General features: G+C 34.8%; 1 protein-coding gene and 1 pseudogene across 3 annotated transcripts; both read left to right on the forward strand.

The window, feature by feature from the left end:
* Window positions 1-700: 700 nt before the first annotated feature.
* On the forward strand, window positions 701-7,893 carry LOC143551210 (phosphatidylinositol 4-phosphate 5-kinase 9-like). Of its 2 annotated transcripts, XM_077041685.1 has the most exons (8): window positions 701-1,966; window positions 2,046-2,213; window positions 2,337-2,502; window positions 3,127-3,237; window positions 3,330-3,517; window positions 3,644-3,801; window positions 3,884-4,043; window positions 7,578-7,893. In XM_077041685.1, the coding sequence occupies exons 1-8, from the start codon at window positions 750-752 to the stop codon at window positions 7,849-7,851; spliced, it is 2,442 nt and encodes an 813-aa protein (XP_076897800.1). In that variant the 5' UTR covers window positions 701-749; the 3' UTR covers window positions 7,852-7,893. The 2 variants fall into 2 exon arrangements, with proteins under 2 accessions (XP_076897800.1, XP_076897801.1); XM_077041686.1 differs by lacking the exon at window positions 7,578-7,893 and having other exon boundaries at window positions 3,644-3,807; window positions 3,884-4,004.
* Window positions 7,894-11,729: 3,836 nt separating this feature from the next.
* Window positions 11,730-13,737, forward strand: LOC143551211 (ras-related protein RABC2a-like; annotated as a pseudogene). Its single transcript, XR_013138464.1, has 6 exons — window positions 11,730-11,868; window positions 12,546-12,614; window positions 12,767-12,832; window positions 12,966-13,086; window positions 13,370-13,499; window positions 13,583-13,737. The product of XR_013138464.1 is annotated as a ras-related protein RABC2a-like (transcript).
* The last annotated feature ends 244 nt before the right edge of the window (window positions 13,738-13,981 follow it).

Here is a 13,981-nt window from a genome sequence, read left to right on the forward strand (position 1 = left end):
GGTATTGGTAGCAAGGCAGGCAGGCAGGCAGGCAGGGAGGCTAAAAAGTAAAAAGAGAGTAGAAACTAGAAACTAACATTTGAAAAGTGTGTTGCTACGTTAAATCCGCTCCATATATAAATAGTCAACCTCAACCGCACCTCATTACATTTCATTACAGAATCTATCAAACTCTCTTTTTACCTCTCTCCACTATTTTCCGGTATACATTCTCTCTCTATAAAACTATACGTATACGTATATCTACATTTGTTATTTATCATTGATTATATCTGCGCTACGATATTATCATTTTAATAATCATTACTCTGTAATAATGTTGTTCATCAATCTGGAGGTAATTCGTTGTAAATATCTGATATCTTTTGGTATGTGGCTGAATGAAGCTGTGGTTTACAAACAATAATATATGCTTCATTTTATGAAACTAATTGCAACTGCAGCTGCAGCTGCTTTTGTTTTAATTTGAGTTTAATTCACGCAAAACTTGACAATTATGAGGATTAATAGAATACGTGTGTCTATTTGATTTCAACAAACTTTCACCTACAGCTTGTACTGTATGCTTATAAACTTGTACTTCAACAATCTACATGTTGCTTCATGGATGATGGATCTGAATCTCTCTTTGAGTGATTATTATAGGTATTATTATGTGTATTTTCTGTTTAATTGATTTTGTTTTGAATATATTAATTAGGGTTACACACCAAACATTGAAGGTACTGAATAACCTCTAGACATTATGCATGTCTGGCCCTGTGGCCATAGCGGACAACAGCACTGAACCGACGCTATCATTTTCAAGCAGAACACGATCGCTCGATTTCACAAATGGAGAATCGTCGCGGCCTTCGGTTGAAATCGTCACCGAGTTTGGAGAACTTAAGCTACAAAACGGGGAGTTTTACTCCGGTTTTCTTCATGGAAACGTGCCCCACGGGTCGGGAATGTATGTTTGGTCAAATGGCTGCAAGTATGATGGTGAATGGAGACGTGGAATCTGGCACGGGTATGGGAAACTTCATTGGACGTCAGGGGCTAAATATGAAGGGGACTTTTCTGGTGGTTATATGCAAGGAACCGGGATATACATACGAGCTGATAAACTAGTTTATAAAGGTCGGTGGCGGTTGAGCCGAAAACATGGGTTGGGTTATCAAACGTTTCCTAATGGAGATGTGTTTGAAGGGTCTTGGATTCAGGGTTCACCGGATGGGCCCGGTAAGTATTCGTGGGCTAACGGGAATGAGTATTCGGGTAATATGAAAGCCGGTAAGATGTCCGGTAAAGGTGTGTTTACATGGACTAATGGTGATTCTTATGAAGGTAGTTGGTCGAATGGTGTTATGCACGGTTTTGGTGCGTATACATGGTGTGATGGCGGTCGTTATGTCGGCACGTGGACATTGGGGTTAAAAGATGGAAAAGGCGCGTTTTATCCAAACGGGTGTCGGTTGCCAGCTCCACAAGAGCTATACCTTCAAGCTTTGAGAAAACGAGGTTTGTTATCCGACTTACAAAAGTTTAAGCAAGTTTCACGTATTCAGCACGCGTCTTCGATCGATATGGGACTGTTTAAAATCGGTGGTGGTCGGTCGTCTAACATGAATTCATCTGAAAAGTTTTCAAAAGATAGTATTTTGAATTTGGATGAATCGCGTGATAAAAATGTTTCTTTGGAAAGAAGATGGAGTTTAGAAGTTGCTATTGAGAAAGTTATGGGAAATGATTTGGCATCTTTGATGTCTGATTCTGGTATGGAGGATGATACTAAAACTCCAATTCTTGAAAGAGAATATATGCAAGGGATTTTAATCAGTGAGCTTGTGGTTGACAGTACCGGTTCTAAAAGAGAAATGAGAAGACAGAGGAAGTTAATTAAAGAGGTTAAGAGGCCCGGAGAAGCCATTATTAAGGGTCACAGAAGTTATGATTTAATGCTCAGTTTACAACTTGGGATCAGGTACATATTATGGTTTATTACAATTTTACATCTATTATATTGAGCCGATGAAGATTGAAGTTTTGAAAAATATGATTAGGTATACCGTCGGGAAAATAACACCAGTACCAAAACGTGAAGTGCGGGCATCAGATTTTGGGCCTAGAGCTAGCTTCTGGATGCAATTCCCTAAAGAAGGGTCTCAACTGACACCTACTCATCAGTCTGAAGATTTTAAGTGGAAGGATTACTGTCCAATGGTATTCAGGTTGGTCGTTAAGTATTTTTATATGATAGCATAAGGTTTGGAACACCATCTAGTTGCATTAGTTTTTTCTGTCATGCGCAAATCATTTGCCAGTTCTGAAATTATTTGTTTTAAATACACCAGGAACTTGAGAGAGATGTTTAAGATTGATGCTGCTGACTACATGATGTCTATTTGTGGCAATGATGCTCTTAGAGAACTTTCATCTCCCGGGAAAAGTGGCAGCGTCTTTTTCCTGTCCCAAGATGATCGTTTCATGATTAAGACTTTGAGGAAATCTGAAGTGCAGGTAATCACATCATATGAACTGGTTGATTCAAGCTATGTTTAATCTCTATCTGGTCAAATGGGTATAACCATATAACAAAACAAAAAATCAGCTAAAAAACAAAATTGACCAATGGGTTGAACATTTCCAAAGTTTCTAAAGAGTATTTTTAATGCATAAAATCCCCTAATTTATTTTTTAAGTTTATATTATTCTTGACTAGTGAGATCATGTAACTTTTGCAATCATATTTGACACTGTAGTGTAAAACTTTTGGACAAAAGTTGTGTTGGCCAACACAACGACCTATTTTTGCCTCATAATCGTCACTCGTTTTATGTGGTTTCACATAAGTATGATCTGTTTCTTTCCATTTTTGTTTCTTTCATATATATATATATTTTTGCTTGCTTGTGATGTTCTTTGAGCACATCTATGAGATTTTTTGATTTTGATGTTCTCTGTTCGCATGTATGAGATTTTGTCTCTAGACCTTCAAATTCAACTCTGGTGTGTTACATATCCTCTTGGGTTGTGCGTTCAATACATAACCACTCCTAAGTAGAGAATTGCAAGAACCGTACAAGCAACATATAGCTTTAGTCGGCTGTGTCTAGGGATCCTCTAACTTGTGTTAAGTTCTAGGTTCTTCTGCGGATGTTACCGGACTATCACCGTCATGTGCGGACATATGAAAACACACTGATAACTAAATTTTTTGGTCTTCACAGAATAAAACCATCAAGTGGTCAAAAGGTAACATTATGTTTTACTTTCATCAACAAGAAACCTTATAGTATTGAACTTCTGGGTTGGCACCCCTGATACAATTTATATGATTATTTCAGTTCCGGTTTGTAGTGATGGGAAATATGTTCTGCACAGAATTAAGGATTCATAGAAGATTTGATTTAAAAGGTTCCTCACTCGGGCGGTCTGCCGACAAGGTTGAAATAGATGAAAACACAATACTCAAAGATCTTGATTTGAACTACTGTTTTTATCTAGAACCTTCCTGGCGCAGTGCTCTGTTAAAGTAAGTACTGTATTTCTATTGGCCACAACTGATTCTTTATATATCAATGAATTTTGGTTCAATAATAGTGCTGTATTACCATTGAAACGTAAGACCACATGACCATATTTGTCTTTATATATGCAGTCAAATTGAAATCGATAGTAACTTTCTAGAAGCTCAAAACATTATGGATTACAGCCTTTTGCTTGGTGTTCACTATCGAGCTCCTCAGCACCTGAAATCATTGATGTCTCACAATCAAAGTGTTAACACAGATGGACTGGGAATAGTTGCAGAAGAAGGTATTTGTATCTATCAGTTTCATATCAGATCGCACTTCAAAACTTAAAAAATTAAATTTCTAATTTGTTGGCTCAACTGCAGAATCTATGGAGGATGAGATATCACCACAAGGTCTTGTTTTGGTGCCACATGGATCTGGAGATGGTAGTGTTGTTGTGGGCTCACACATACGAGGAAGCCGTCTAAGGTCATCAGCTACCGGTGATGTAGAAGTGGATCTCCTTCTCCCTGGCACATCAAGGTATCATAAATTAATTAGTAGGTTGGCAATTTGATCATGTTCATATAATTATGAATAAAGTTAGGTCATATTTAATCTCTAGCAGGTCTAATAGGTAAGCTAAATGATTTAACTAAAAGGAAAACAGGTCAAATTTGTTGATCTCTAAAGTGTATAAACATGCATAAAACCTACTAAATTTCTTATTACGAATGCAACTTCATTATCTTTGCACTATCATTGGCTTTCAATAACTTTTTGCACTTAATTATGTATATAAGATCAAATAAAAATTGATAGAAAATGTGTATGCTGGCTGCTCCAACCCAATTCGACCCGCTTCAATCTTTCTGAAAGAAAAAAGAGTTAATGTTGGTGTGATCATGGTTTCAACACAACAAAAACTCTTTAACAAAACATCACTCCATTTTGAATTACTATAAGGGGGTGTTTGGTACAGAGAATGGAATTGCAGAGAAATGGAATAGAGAAATGGAATTGCAGAGAAAGGGAATTGGTCTGGAGAATGAGAATTGACTGTTCTGTTTGGTAGTACAGAGATTTCAGTAGAGAAATATAGCTGAGAATCATTTCTCTTGTTTGGTACATAGGAAATAAACGGAGAATTATATCAACTTTATCATTAGCACAAGTATTTTTTTCATAACAAATATTTATTAAAAAATAAAAAACATATAAAAAGATGCATAAATTCCAACCAAAATATGTATTGATCAAACCAATTCACATACAAAACATAGTTTTTAAGCAAAAAACATCAACCATAGTTAAAACCAATTCACATACAAAACATACTTCAACCATACACAACTATCCCATTGAACCATCGGTATACAACTCGACCATCTCAATTTTCTCTTCTATTGTCAACGCAAGAAAAGAACGTCCTAGATCCACATCTTTACCAATCAAATGAGCTGCTTTGAACCGTTTTTTCGTAGTGATACCTGGTAAAGCTTTCAACTCATCACTAACCTTTTCATAGATTTCACGAGCCTAATTTTTCACTTAAACGGGTTACCAAACGCCAACAAGTTTGGCTTCGGTTTTAAGGGCTGCACGTTGTAAGTTTTAAGAGGTTCATAGTCTAATTTTTCTGTTATAAACTTATACTTTTTTTTTCAAACTTGTAAGTTTATACCCAACTCACTTTATTACCGAAAATGCCCTTTGCCTTTTTATATATGTTTAGAAATTGGTTTTAGTTGCGAAACATGTCGGGACCTGTTAAAATACGTGGTAATAATTTACAAAAAAAGTTTAATACCGATATTAGGCTGCCCGGAACCGAAATATGGCTTTGTTTCGGTTTAGGCCCGTTAGCACATTTATGGTGCATTTCTAACAAAACTCATCTTTGGTTAACAAGTGTGTTACGACCTGTATTAGTACATAAAAATAAGTTGTTTTACATTACGTAGGTTTTAAAAATATTTTAAAGCTGCACTAACGAGTACGAGTCTGGTTTTTGGCCCGTTCGGGTTCTAGTTTGGCTTTAATACGATGTTTCACTTAGAGTAGTTTTAGATCAGATTATATATAATCAAAATAGTATATTTAAGGCTGCAAAAATATGTCATAATATCATGTAGGCTGCAGGTGTCGTTTCTTATTAAAACGGGTTACCAAAGTGCCGGTTCGGATGCTTTTTAACACACGGTTTATAGGTATCTTTCAGGGCTGATTTATACCAAGTTCAGGGTTCAAAATAAACACGTTTAACTTACAGCTTTCTGTTTTAAAATCAATATTTTCTGTTTTGTAGTTTTAGTTATATACCTGTCATATTTTTATTCCAAGAATGCCCTTTGCCACATTTATTGACTAAAACTGGTTCCTCACCACAACACGGTCCTGGGCCAGTTATAATATATTGCAAATGACTTAATAAAAGTTTCATACTGATAATAGGGTTCTCGGAACCTTAATAGTGGCTTTGGTTCGTTTGGGCCCGTTAGGCCTTTTGTTCGGTTTTAAAATGTATGTTTTCGCATCAAACAAGTTCGGGTCAGATTATATGTTTAAAATAATATATGTGGGCTGTTAAAATGATATCATAACGGTACTTAGACTATAGGGTTCAGTTCTTGATCAAACGAGCCACTTAACTGTCGTTTCAGGGTATTTTAAGGCGCGGTTTTTATAATACTTTTATAGCTTCGTCAAAATACTTTTATACAAACAAAAAAGGATACCTAGTTGCTGGAAAATATGTGATAAAGTTCCAGGGTTCAATGGTTGCAAGACGAGTTGTTTTTCAAACTATTTCACATGGAAAATATTAACCGATTGGCCATGAGAGTGGCCACTGTTTTGAGGGCTGTTATAATACGAACTTAGCACATTAATATTCTTGATTATATCAGCATTTAGACTGTATATTTCTTGGTTAGTTCATGATTTTGTTTAGGTTACAATGATGTAACCGGTTTTTAAGCTTTATTTCATTAGGTAGTTGTTAGGATACCGGTTTGGGCTGTTAACACACGGGTTCGGGCCTTGGATTTGTTAACATGTAATGAGCATAAAAAAACGAATTGATACCTTCAATATGCAGACTCACACAAGATCAGAGGAGTAGAGAAAGAGAGCGTACCAGAGAAGGGGTGCCTTGGATTGGATTGGGATTCCAGTGGAGGTCAGAAGAGGCTGGAGAAAGAAGATGATTCCAGTGGAGGTATGCGATCGTTGAAGAGGCTGGAGAAATGGGAGAAATGAAAAGGAGGAAAATGGAGAAATGAAACCCTAGAGAAATCAATTCTCCGCTTTTTTTAGAGAAAAGGAAATGGAGAAATGGAAATGGTTTATTTCCATTTCTCACATCTTTCTTTCGTAAACAAACAAGAGAATTGTTTCCATTTCCATTTCTCACCCTCCAATTCTCTGTACCAAACACCCCCTAAGATATTAGACATAAGAAATCTAGCTTACAAAAACATGTCAACAGTAAGTAGGGATGTTAACGAGCCAGCTAAGTTTGACTTGTTTAACTTATCAGAAGTCAAGCTTGAGCTCGGCTCATGAGTGAACAAACTTTCAAGCTTGATCTATTCTTGGCTTGGTTATTATTTTAATCATTTATTTGATTTATATATGCATGTATTATTTTTTTATATACTTATAATTGTAACTTTATAAATACAAAATAATATATTATTTAGTTGCTTTAATAATTATATAGAATGATATGTATTATGTGTAATAAAATTTTATTATATTTATATAGAAAAATAAGTCGCTATTAAGCTTGGAAAAATGGACGCGTAGAATGCCCATAATTTGCTCGGTATAGTGATGGATTTCACGGCCGACAGTCAAAATGATTTTTGGTCAAATAGGTCAATTTAGAAAAAGTACCAATTTAGTTCGCTATATTTGTTTTTCTGATGGCTAGTGGTGACTAAGACGGTTGCGGTGGTGGGTACCATATGGTAGTGGCATCCGAGATTGCCATAGCTAGTTTCCTAGTTGTCTTTTTGGTAATTAATCATGGTTCTGTTATTTAGTTATTTTTTTTCAAATTTGTTATGGCAGGTTACAAATACAGCTAGGGGTGAACATGCCAGCAAGAGCTGAGCTTCTTCCAGGAGAAGAAAAACAAATGTTTCATGAGGTATATGACGTCGTACTATACCTGGGTATCATTGACATATTACAAGAATACAATATAACAAAGAAGATTGAACATAAATATAAATCATTTCAATTTGATTCCATTTCCATATCGGCTGTGGACCCCACATTTTACTCGCAACGCTTTCTCCAGTTTATCCAGAAGGTATTCCCTCAAAATGGTGCAGCGAACTAAAACCGTTCTGCATTGCAACATCCACGTACCTAAATGCATTGTGAGGCAGTGGCGTAGCCAGAAATTTTTTCCTACGGGTTCGAAAATTTTTGAGGGACAAAAGACCGACTGTTTACCACTTATATTTGGGTTTTCTACGGGTTCGATGTTGAAATTTCTATGGGTTCGATGTCAAAATACACTAATATATAACACTAAAACAAAATTTTGTACGGGTTCGGCCGAACCCATTCCCCTAAGGCTGGCTACGCCCCTGTTGCGAGGTATGGAAAGTGGATACTATGAATTTTGTAACATGTCATCCGTTCTTAAACCTAATTATTGCACACAGATTTTTATTTCTTCTTTCATGCTGATTTTATTTATTTTGTTATGTGTGTTAATATCCTTGAAAAAACAACTAAAAAAACTAGGGGTGTCATTACCATACACTAGAAGAAACATGGACTGAAAGTAAAATATGGTTTTGGTTCATTTCTATTTTCTAGCATGTTTAATATACAGGTAATGTTTGGGTTGGCAGTTTAACCCATTTAATTAGACCGGTCATGTTTGGTTTGATATGTTTAACCAATTTGATTAATTAGCAATGTCGAACTTGACAACCTGTTTATGACTTGCTTAACTGTATATTGCAACCCTTCTACCCGCTGATGAACCTTTTAACACGTTTACAATCCATTTATTTTATGCGGTTCTCGATCAATTCACATTGGCTAAAGAAATAAGAAGGAAGCCATATAGAACGTAGATGAGTGGTGTTCCTTGAACTTAAAATGAAGAACAAACTAAATGAACAATCGAATAAGAAACCACTAATAAAGATAAACGTGGGTGGGATCGTAATGCAGAGTGGAAGCGATAAAATAAGCAAAGAAAGTAATTAGCACAAAGAATGATTTTTATTAAATTTATGAATGAACAAACCATTACAACTTACAAGAGGCCCCTTTCTTTATAGGAAAATTGGATTTTAATAATCTCAACTTAACGCAGTTGCTGATAATAATCTCAACGTTGAAAATAGCTGTCACTGATCCCAACTTTCACACTATTTGTTTTCATTGGATCTCCGTTAAAAAAAATTTAATGACGTTAAGTTTTTTCCAAATTTCAAACTGATATTTTAGGGCTTTTGATCGGAATGAGGATACGGGTCGATTGATGTAAAACTTACCATCAAACGGTGGTCCAAACGACTAAAGGATGCTTCAATTCCGATGTTTAAACTTTTAATTAACAAAAATTAAATTGTTTAAAGCGTCATTTCGAGTTAAGTTTTACATCAGTCGATTCATATTCTCATTCTGATCAAAAATCCCTAAAATATCAATCTGAAATTTGAAAAAAACATAGCGTTGTTACATTTTTTTTAACGGAAGTCCAATGAAAACAAATAATGTGAAAGTTGGGACCAGTGACAGCTATTTTTAAAGTTGGGATTATTATCGGTCAACTGCACTAAGTTGGGATTATTAAAATCCAATTTTCCTTCTTTATATGGTGATTTCTAATATTGGTGAGTGCCAAATTACAAAATAACAATTTGGAACTATAAAAAAAATATTAAATGATAACATAAATTACTGATGACCGCTAGAAAACGTGTTTAACTTATTTATGGAAAGTTGAGTGTTGCAAATCTTGAACAAAAAGTCTTATTGGGTGAACTCGGAGGCTTAAACAATGGATCTTGGGCCTGACAGCTCCGTGGTTTGCCACAAGGTCCGACTCGTCAAGACCTTTCTGTTGGAAGTGGTCCTTGTAATTTCACTTCAGTCCAAGTTATGCCCGTTATAAGTTTGGGCCCATTCGGGCATTCGGCCCTGCTTACCCTTTTCAAGTTGGTCCATATAAGAGTTTGCTAACTCTTGGATCAACTCCTTATCAGATCGTGGCGCACACGCACGAGGAGATTAACTCGATACATATTGTTATAATATGCCAGCCCGTTTAGATAAATAAGTTAAATGAGTTGTGTTTAGACTTTAGATTCTACGATTTTAAGTGTGTTTGTGTTAGGATTAATGTCTTTGTCACAAATAAATACACGAGTTTTGTTCATGATCAACATATCAACCCTTTAAGCCACCAACTAGATACCAATTCCGGATAAAAACAAAGGTACATCCAACTAGAAGTCTTAGAACAGAGGGTGACCCACATTGGAAATATGGTTTAAAATGGAGCCCCATTTCAGTCAAAGGCAATTAATTTTTGGTAAGCCCTACATGGCTTTTTACAGTAACATCATAACTCTCCTTTCTCTCTGAGCCTGTGGGCTTTTCCCCTATCAGGCTATTATAAATTTATAACGTGCCCGTGCTCACTTTGGGTGTTCTTTTCTTTTTCTGAACCTTTTAATATGTTTGTTTTTTATTTATTAAGGAATAAAGCACATTTATTTGTTTGTATTAAATAGAACGGAATACTTTTGATCAAAGGATGCAACGTCTATTCATTTGAAAAGTACATTTATTTGTCCTTGGGGTTTTGTTTGGTTTATGATTAATCAACTCAAGCATTTTAGGGCTAAGTCACATTCAAAACTTGATGCATGTATACTACATTCCTATCCCTTCTAGGGGTCACATACTTACCAAACACTACTTAATTAATATATAATCCAAATTCAATATCAGCAAAACGATTGATTAATAAGACATTTTTATGATCCAATTTAATGTCATAGATTTTTAATATTAAATTGAATCAAAAGGAAAAAAAAAACATGATAACTATTTACGGTGACAACCAAATTTACATAATTAGATGAGCCACCAAAATATTGCCATGATAAAAAGTTTATAAAATTTAAATTTGTAAGGTGTTTTTTTTTTTAAAAAAATCATAGAATAATAAATTTCAGTATTTTTTTTGAACGGCCAACTAAGTAACGCCTTGATTCATTAAAATTAATTGGACTTTTTTATCTAAATAAAACCATTAAAGTTTCGATATTGTTTTGTTTGATTATTGTTATTTATATATGTTAAAAGTGAAAGATTTGAATAAAATGATTACGGAACTTGAACACTACTTTTTCATGTTTACATGATACACAAGGTTTTTTTAAATTGATGAGAATGATCAAGTAAAATCCAAGGTTTTTATAACTATTTTATTTCAATTACTTAAAAAAGATTTACAATAAAAATTCATAAACACCGTAACTATACAAGTTTGAGTGATCTTCTAGTTAAAAAATACACAAATAAATGACATATCTAGTTCTATACTATATATGTTTCAAAGAAAATTCTTGTCCATAGAAAGTCAAACAAGCGGGGTTGGAGGTGTTGTCCAATTAACAAAGCCATTAGAATTAGATGTTACTGGCTGCTTCCATTGAGATCAAGTGTTCAAGTCCTATCTAAGACGGATAATCCAGTCATTAGAAAAAGAGAAAAAAAACAAATGAGTAAACAATGTGCTGTGCGTCGCTAGTTTTTATTTTTTTTTAAATAGCAAAATTAGTGCTCCTTTAAAAGTTACAATAATAGTAAATAAATAAGAAAGGTAAGTAGCAAAAGTGAAACGTTAGAGAGCTATGTTCTTGTCGTGGTACAACAGCTGTTAAGTGGTAGTCGGCGGAATGGTATTCCGAAGAAATGTCCAAGTCAAAATCTGAAATCAGCAGGAGTTTATTTAAAACAAAATAGTCTGAGTGAACATGGAGGGGCTAAATACAAGTTCTATTAAAAAAAATATGAAACGTGCATGGCGTGACCGTGGATTCATTGTTTTCTCTCTCTCTCTAGAATCTTAATTCATCAGAGTGAGTACAGTTTGTTACATTTGCTGCCATTTATTTGTGCATACTGTTACACTGATTTGTTTGTTGAAAAATATATACATACAAATAGATATAGAGAAAAATGAGTTGGTCGTATGCGCTGTCATTTAAGATCTTACTCATCGGAGATTCCTGAGTCGGCAAAAGTAGTCTTCTCCTCACTTTCATTTCCAATTCAAATGCTAATGTTGACGACGATCATGATCTACCACCTACTATCGGTAATTATTCATTATTACTTATTAACTCTCTTCTACTAAATTCATTCATTCATTCAGTCCGTACAGCGTATAGTTTGTATATGTATTTTGTTATGAACTGTGGTTTCATAAACTCTTTCTTTCAAAATGGAAGACAGATATTTGATCAACCAAGAATTGATATGAATTTTGTTGTAATTTCTACAATGGACGGAAGCTCAATACATAATTTATCGACTTTGAACTGTGAGAATCACATATAACGTTTTTACTTTTGCTTTTTTATTTTCTGCTTAATATACGAGCCGCCGTATGATAGGGTGAAAAGTGGTCATATAGGCCATATGACTTTGTAAATGGTCACATCAAACAGTCAAACAAATCATACTGTCCACATGATTTGCCCCATCATACGACCCACGTCAATGATGTTTGGATAGTGTGTCGCTGGTGTTTTTGACCTTTAGTAGACGCAACCGTGCAATATTAATTACCATTTAGCATTCTCTCTGTCATCTCGGCTGAAAGTCGTATTAGTCGATAAGTTTACAATCTGGCTTGATGGGAGCATATGCGAGCGCAGAGTATAACTTAAGGATCTTGTATATGATATTAAGTGCATTCGACCATCATTAGACATAACGACATGTTTATATTTGTGCGTTCTGCTAATGCAGTTGAAATAATCTGTTGACCAGGTGTTGACTTTAAAATTAAACAGTTAACAGTTGCTGGGAAAAGAGTAAAACTTACAATATGGGACACAGGTATGCATTACCAATAATAATAATAATCCCCAACATTATTCTAAAAGGCTGATTCTAGATAAATGCTGCAGTATATTAGTCATTGCTTTACGTTTGCATACGCTTATTTCATAAAGGATTTCTGATATGTGAACTGATAATGTTTGTTGCAGCTGGACAGGAGAGATTTAGGACATTGACAAGCTCTTACTTTAGAGGTGCCCAAGGGATAATTCTTGGTACGCGATCATTAATGTTATATCCAAATCCACATGTTCAAGAACTATATAATTTAGCTTGGATGTTGATATAACTGCATGTTCTTTCAAGCTCAATTAATTAAATATTAATAAAAGTCTGCATGTGTTACAGTTTATGATGTTACAAAAAGAGAAACATTCACAAACTTGTCTGAAATATGGGCTAAAGAAGTGGATCTTTATTCCACTAATCAAGATTGTATCAAGATGCTTGTTGGGAATAAAGTAGATAAAGTAAGCTCAAGATTCTCTTTCAATGTTGACTTTCTTGTAAACCCACTTCCATTTTTCAATCCAGTTAACTAATTTTAAACAGATAACCGCGCGAACACTTATACTGTTATACATATTGCTTTAAATCTGAAACATAAGACGCTTTTTACTGTCTCTCTCACTACATTTGATTATCTTCCATGCACTGCATAAATTGCTAATGCATTGGCCCATTCTTGTAGCTCTGCTAAAGATTGGTTCTGCATAGAACTCGAGCAGTCGTTTTTTGGATTTTTAAATTTTAGATTCGGAAAGATTTGTGAGCAGGGAAGAAGGCGCTGCTCTTGCAAAAGAACTTGGTTGTATTTTTCTTGAATGTAGTGCTAGAACTCAACAGAATGTACACAAATGTTTTGAAGAGCTTGCATTAAAGGTGAACTTAGTACCCCTAATCCCCTCAATATTTTCACATCTCTAAACACATTCACCAACTTTTTGTGCGGTTTGATATTGCAGATAATGGAGGTTCCAAGTCTTCTGGAAGAAGGGTCTACGGTAATGAAGAGAAACATAATGAAGCAGAAACCAGAGCACCAGGCTGCAATGCATAATAGTGGTTGTTGCTCATAGAAATGTAACCAAATATAACATGTAAATCTCTCATTTCTCGTCGTTTATCTTTGACACTGCATTTAGCATGCTGTTTTGTCGGTTTGTAAATAACTTGCACTCTCATCCAATGATTTGTCGTGAATTTTTCTAGTAATAATATGTTCTTTGAAGTATGGCTTGTAAATTAACCGGACCTAGTGAACTGTTTATCTTTGTTTGTTTAACAAACGAAACATGAACAAAAAGCTGTGTTCATTTAATCAACAGAAGTATATGAACTCATGTCTTAAGCTTGTTAATTGA

The sequence above is a fragment of the Bidens hawaiensis genome, unplaced genomic scaffold (genome assembly GCF_021521415.1).
Source record: "Bidens hawaiensis isolate Kalapana, Puna unplaced genomic scaffold, B.hawaiensis_p1.1 tig00016274_1, whole genome shotgun sequence".
Taxonomy (NCBI): Eukaryota; Viridiplantae; Streptophyta; class Magnoliopsida; order Asterales; family Asteraceae; genus Bidens; species Bidens hawaiensis.

Bases quoted from the DNA above. Each gene is read 5' to 3' on its own strand.
- LOC143551210 (XM_077041685.1), top strand. From the start codon at position 750: ATGTCTGGCCCTGTGGCCATAGCGGACAACAGCACTGAACCGACGCTA. The intron at 1,967-2,045 runs GTACATATTATG...AAATATGATTAG, and splicing joins AGTTTACAACTTGGGATCAG to GTATACCGTCGGGAAAATAA. The intron at 2,214-2,336 runs GTTGGTCGTTAA...TAAATACACCAG, and splicing joins TACTGTCCAATGGTATTCAG to GAACTTGAGAGAGATGTTTA.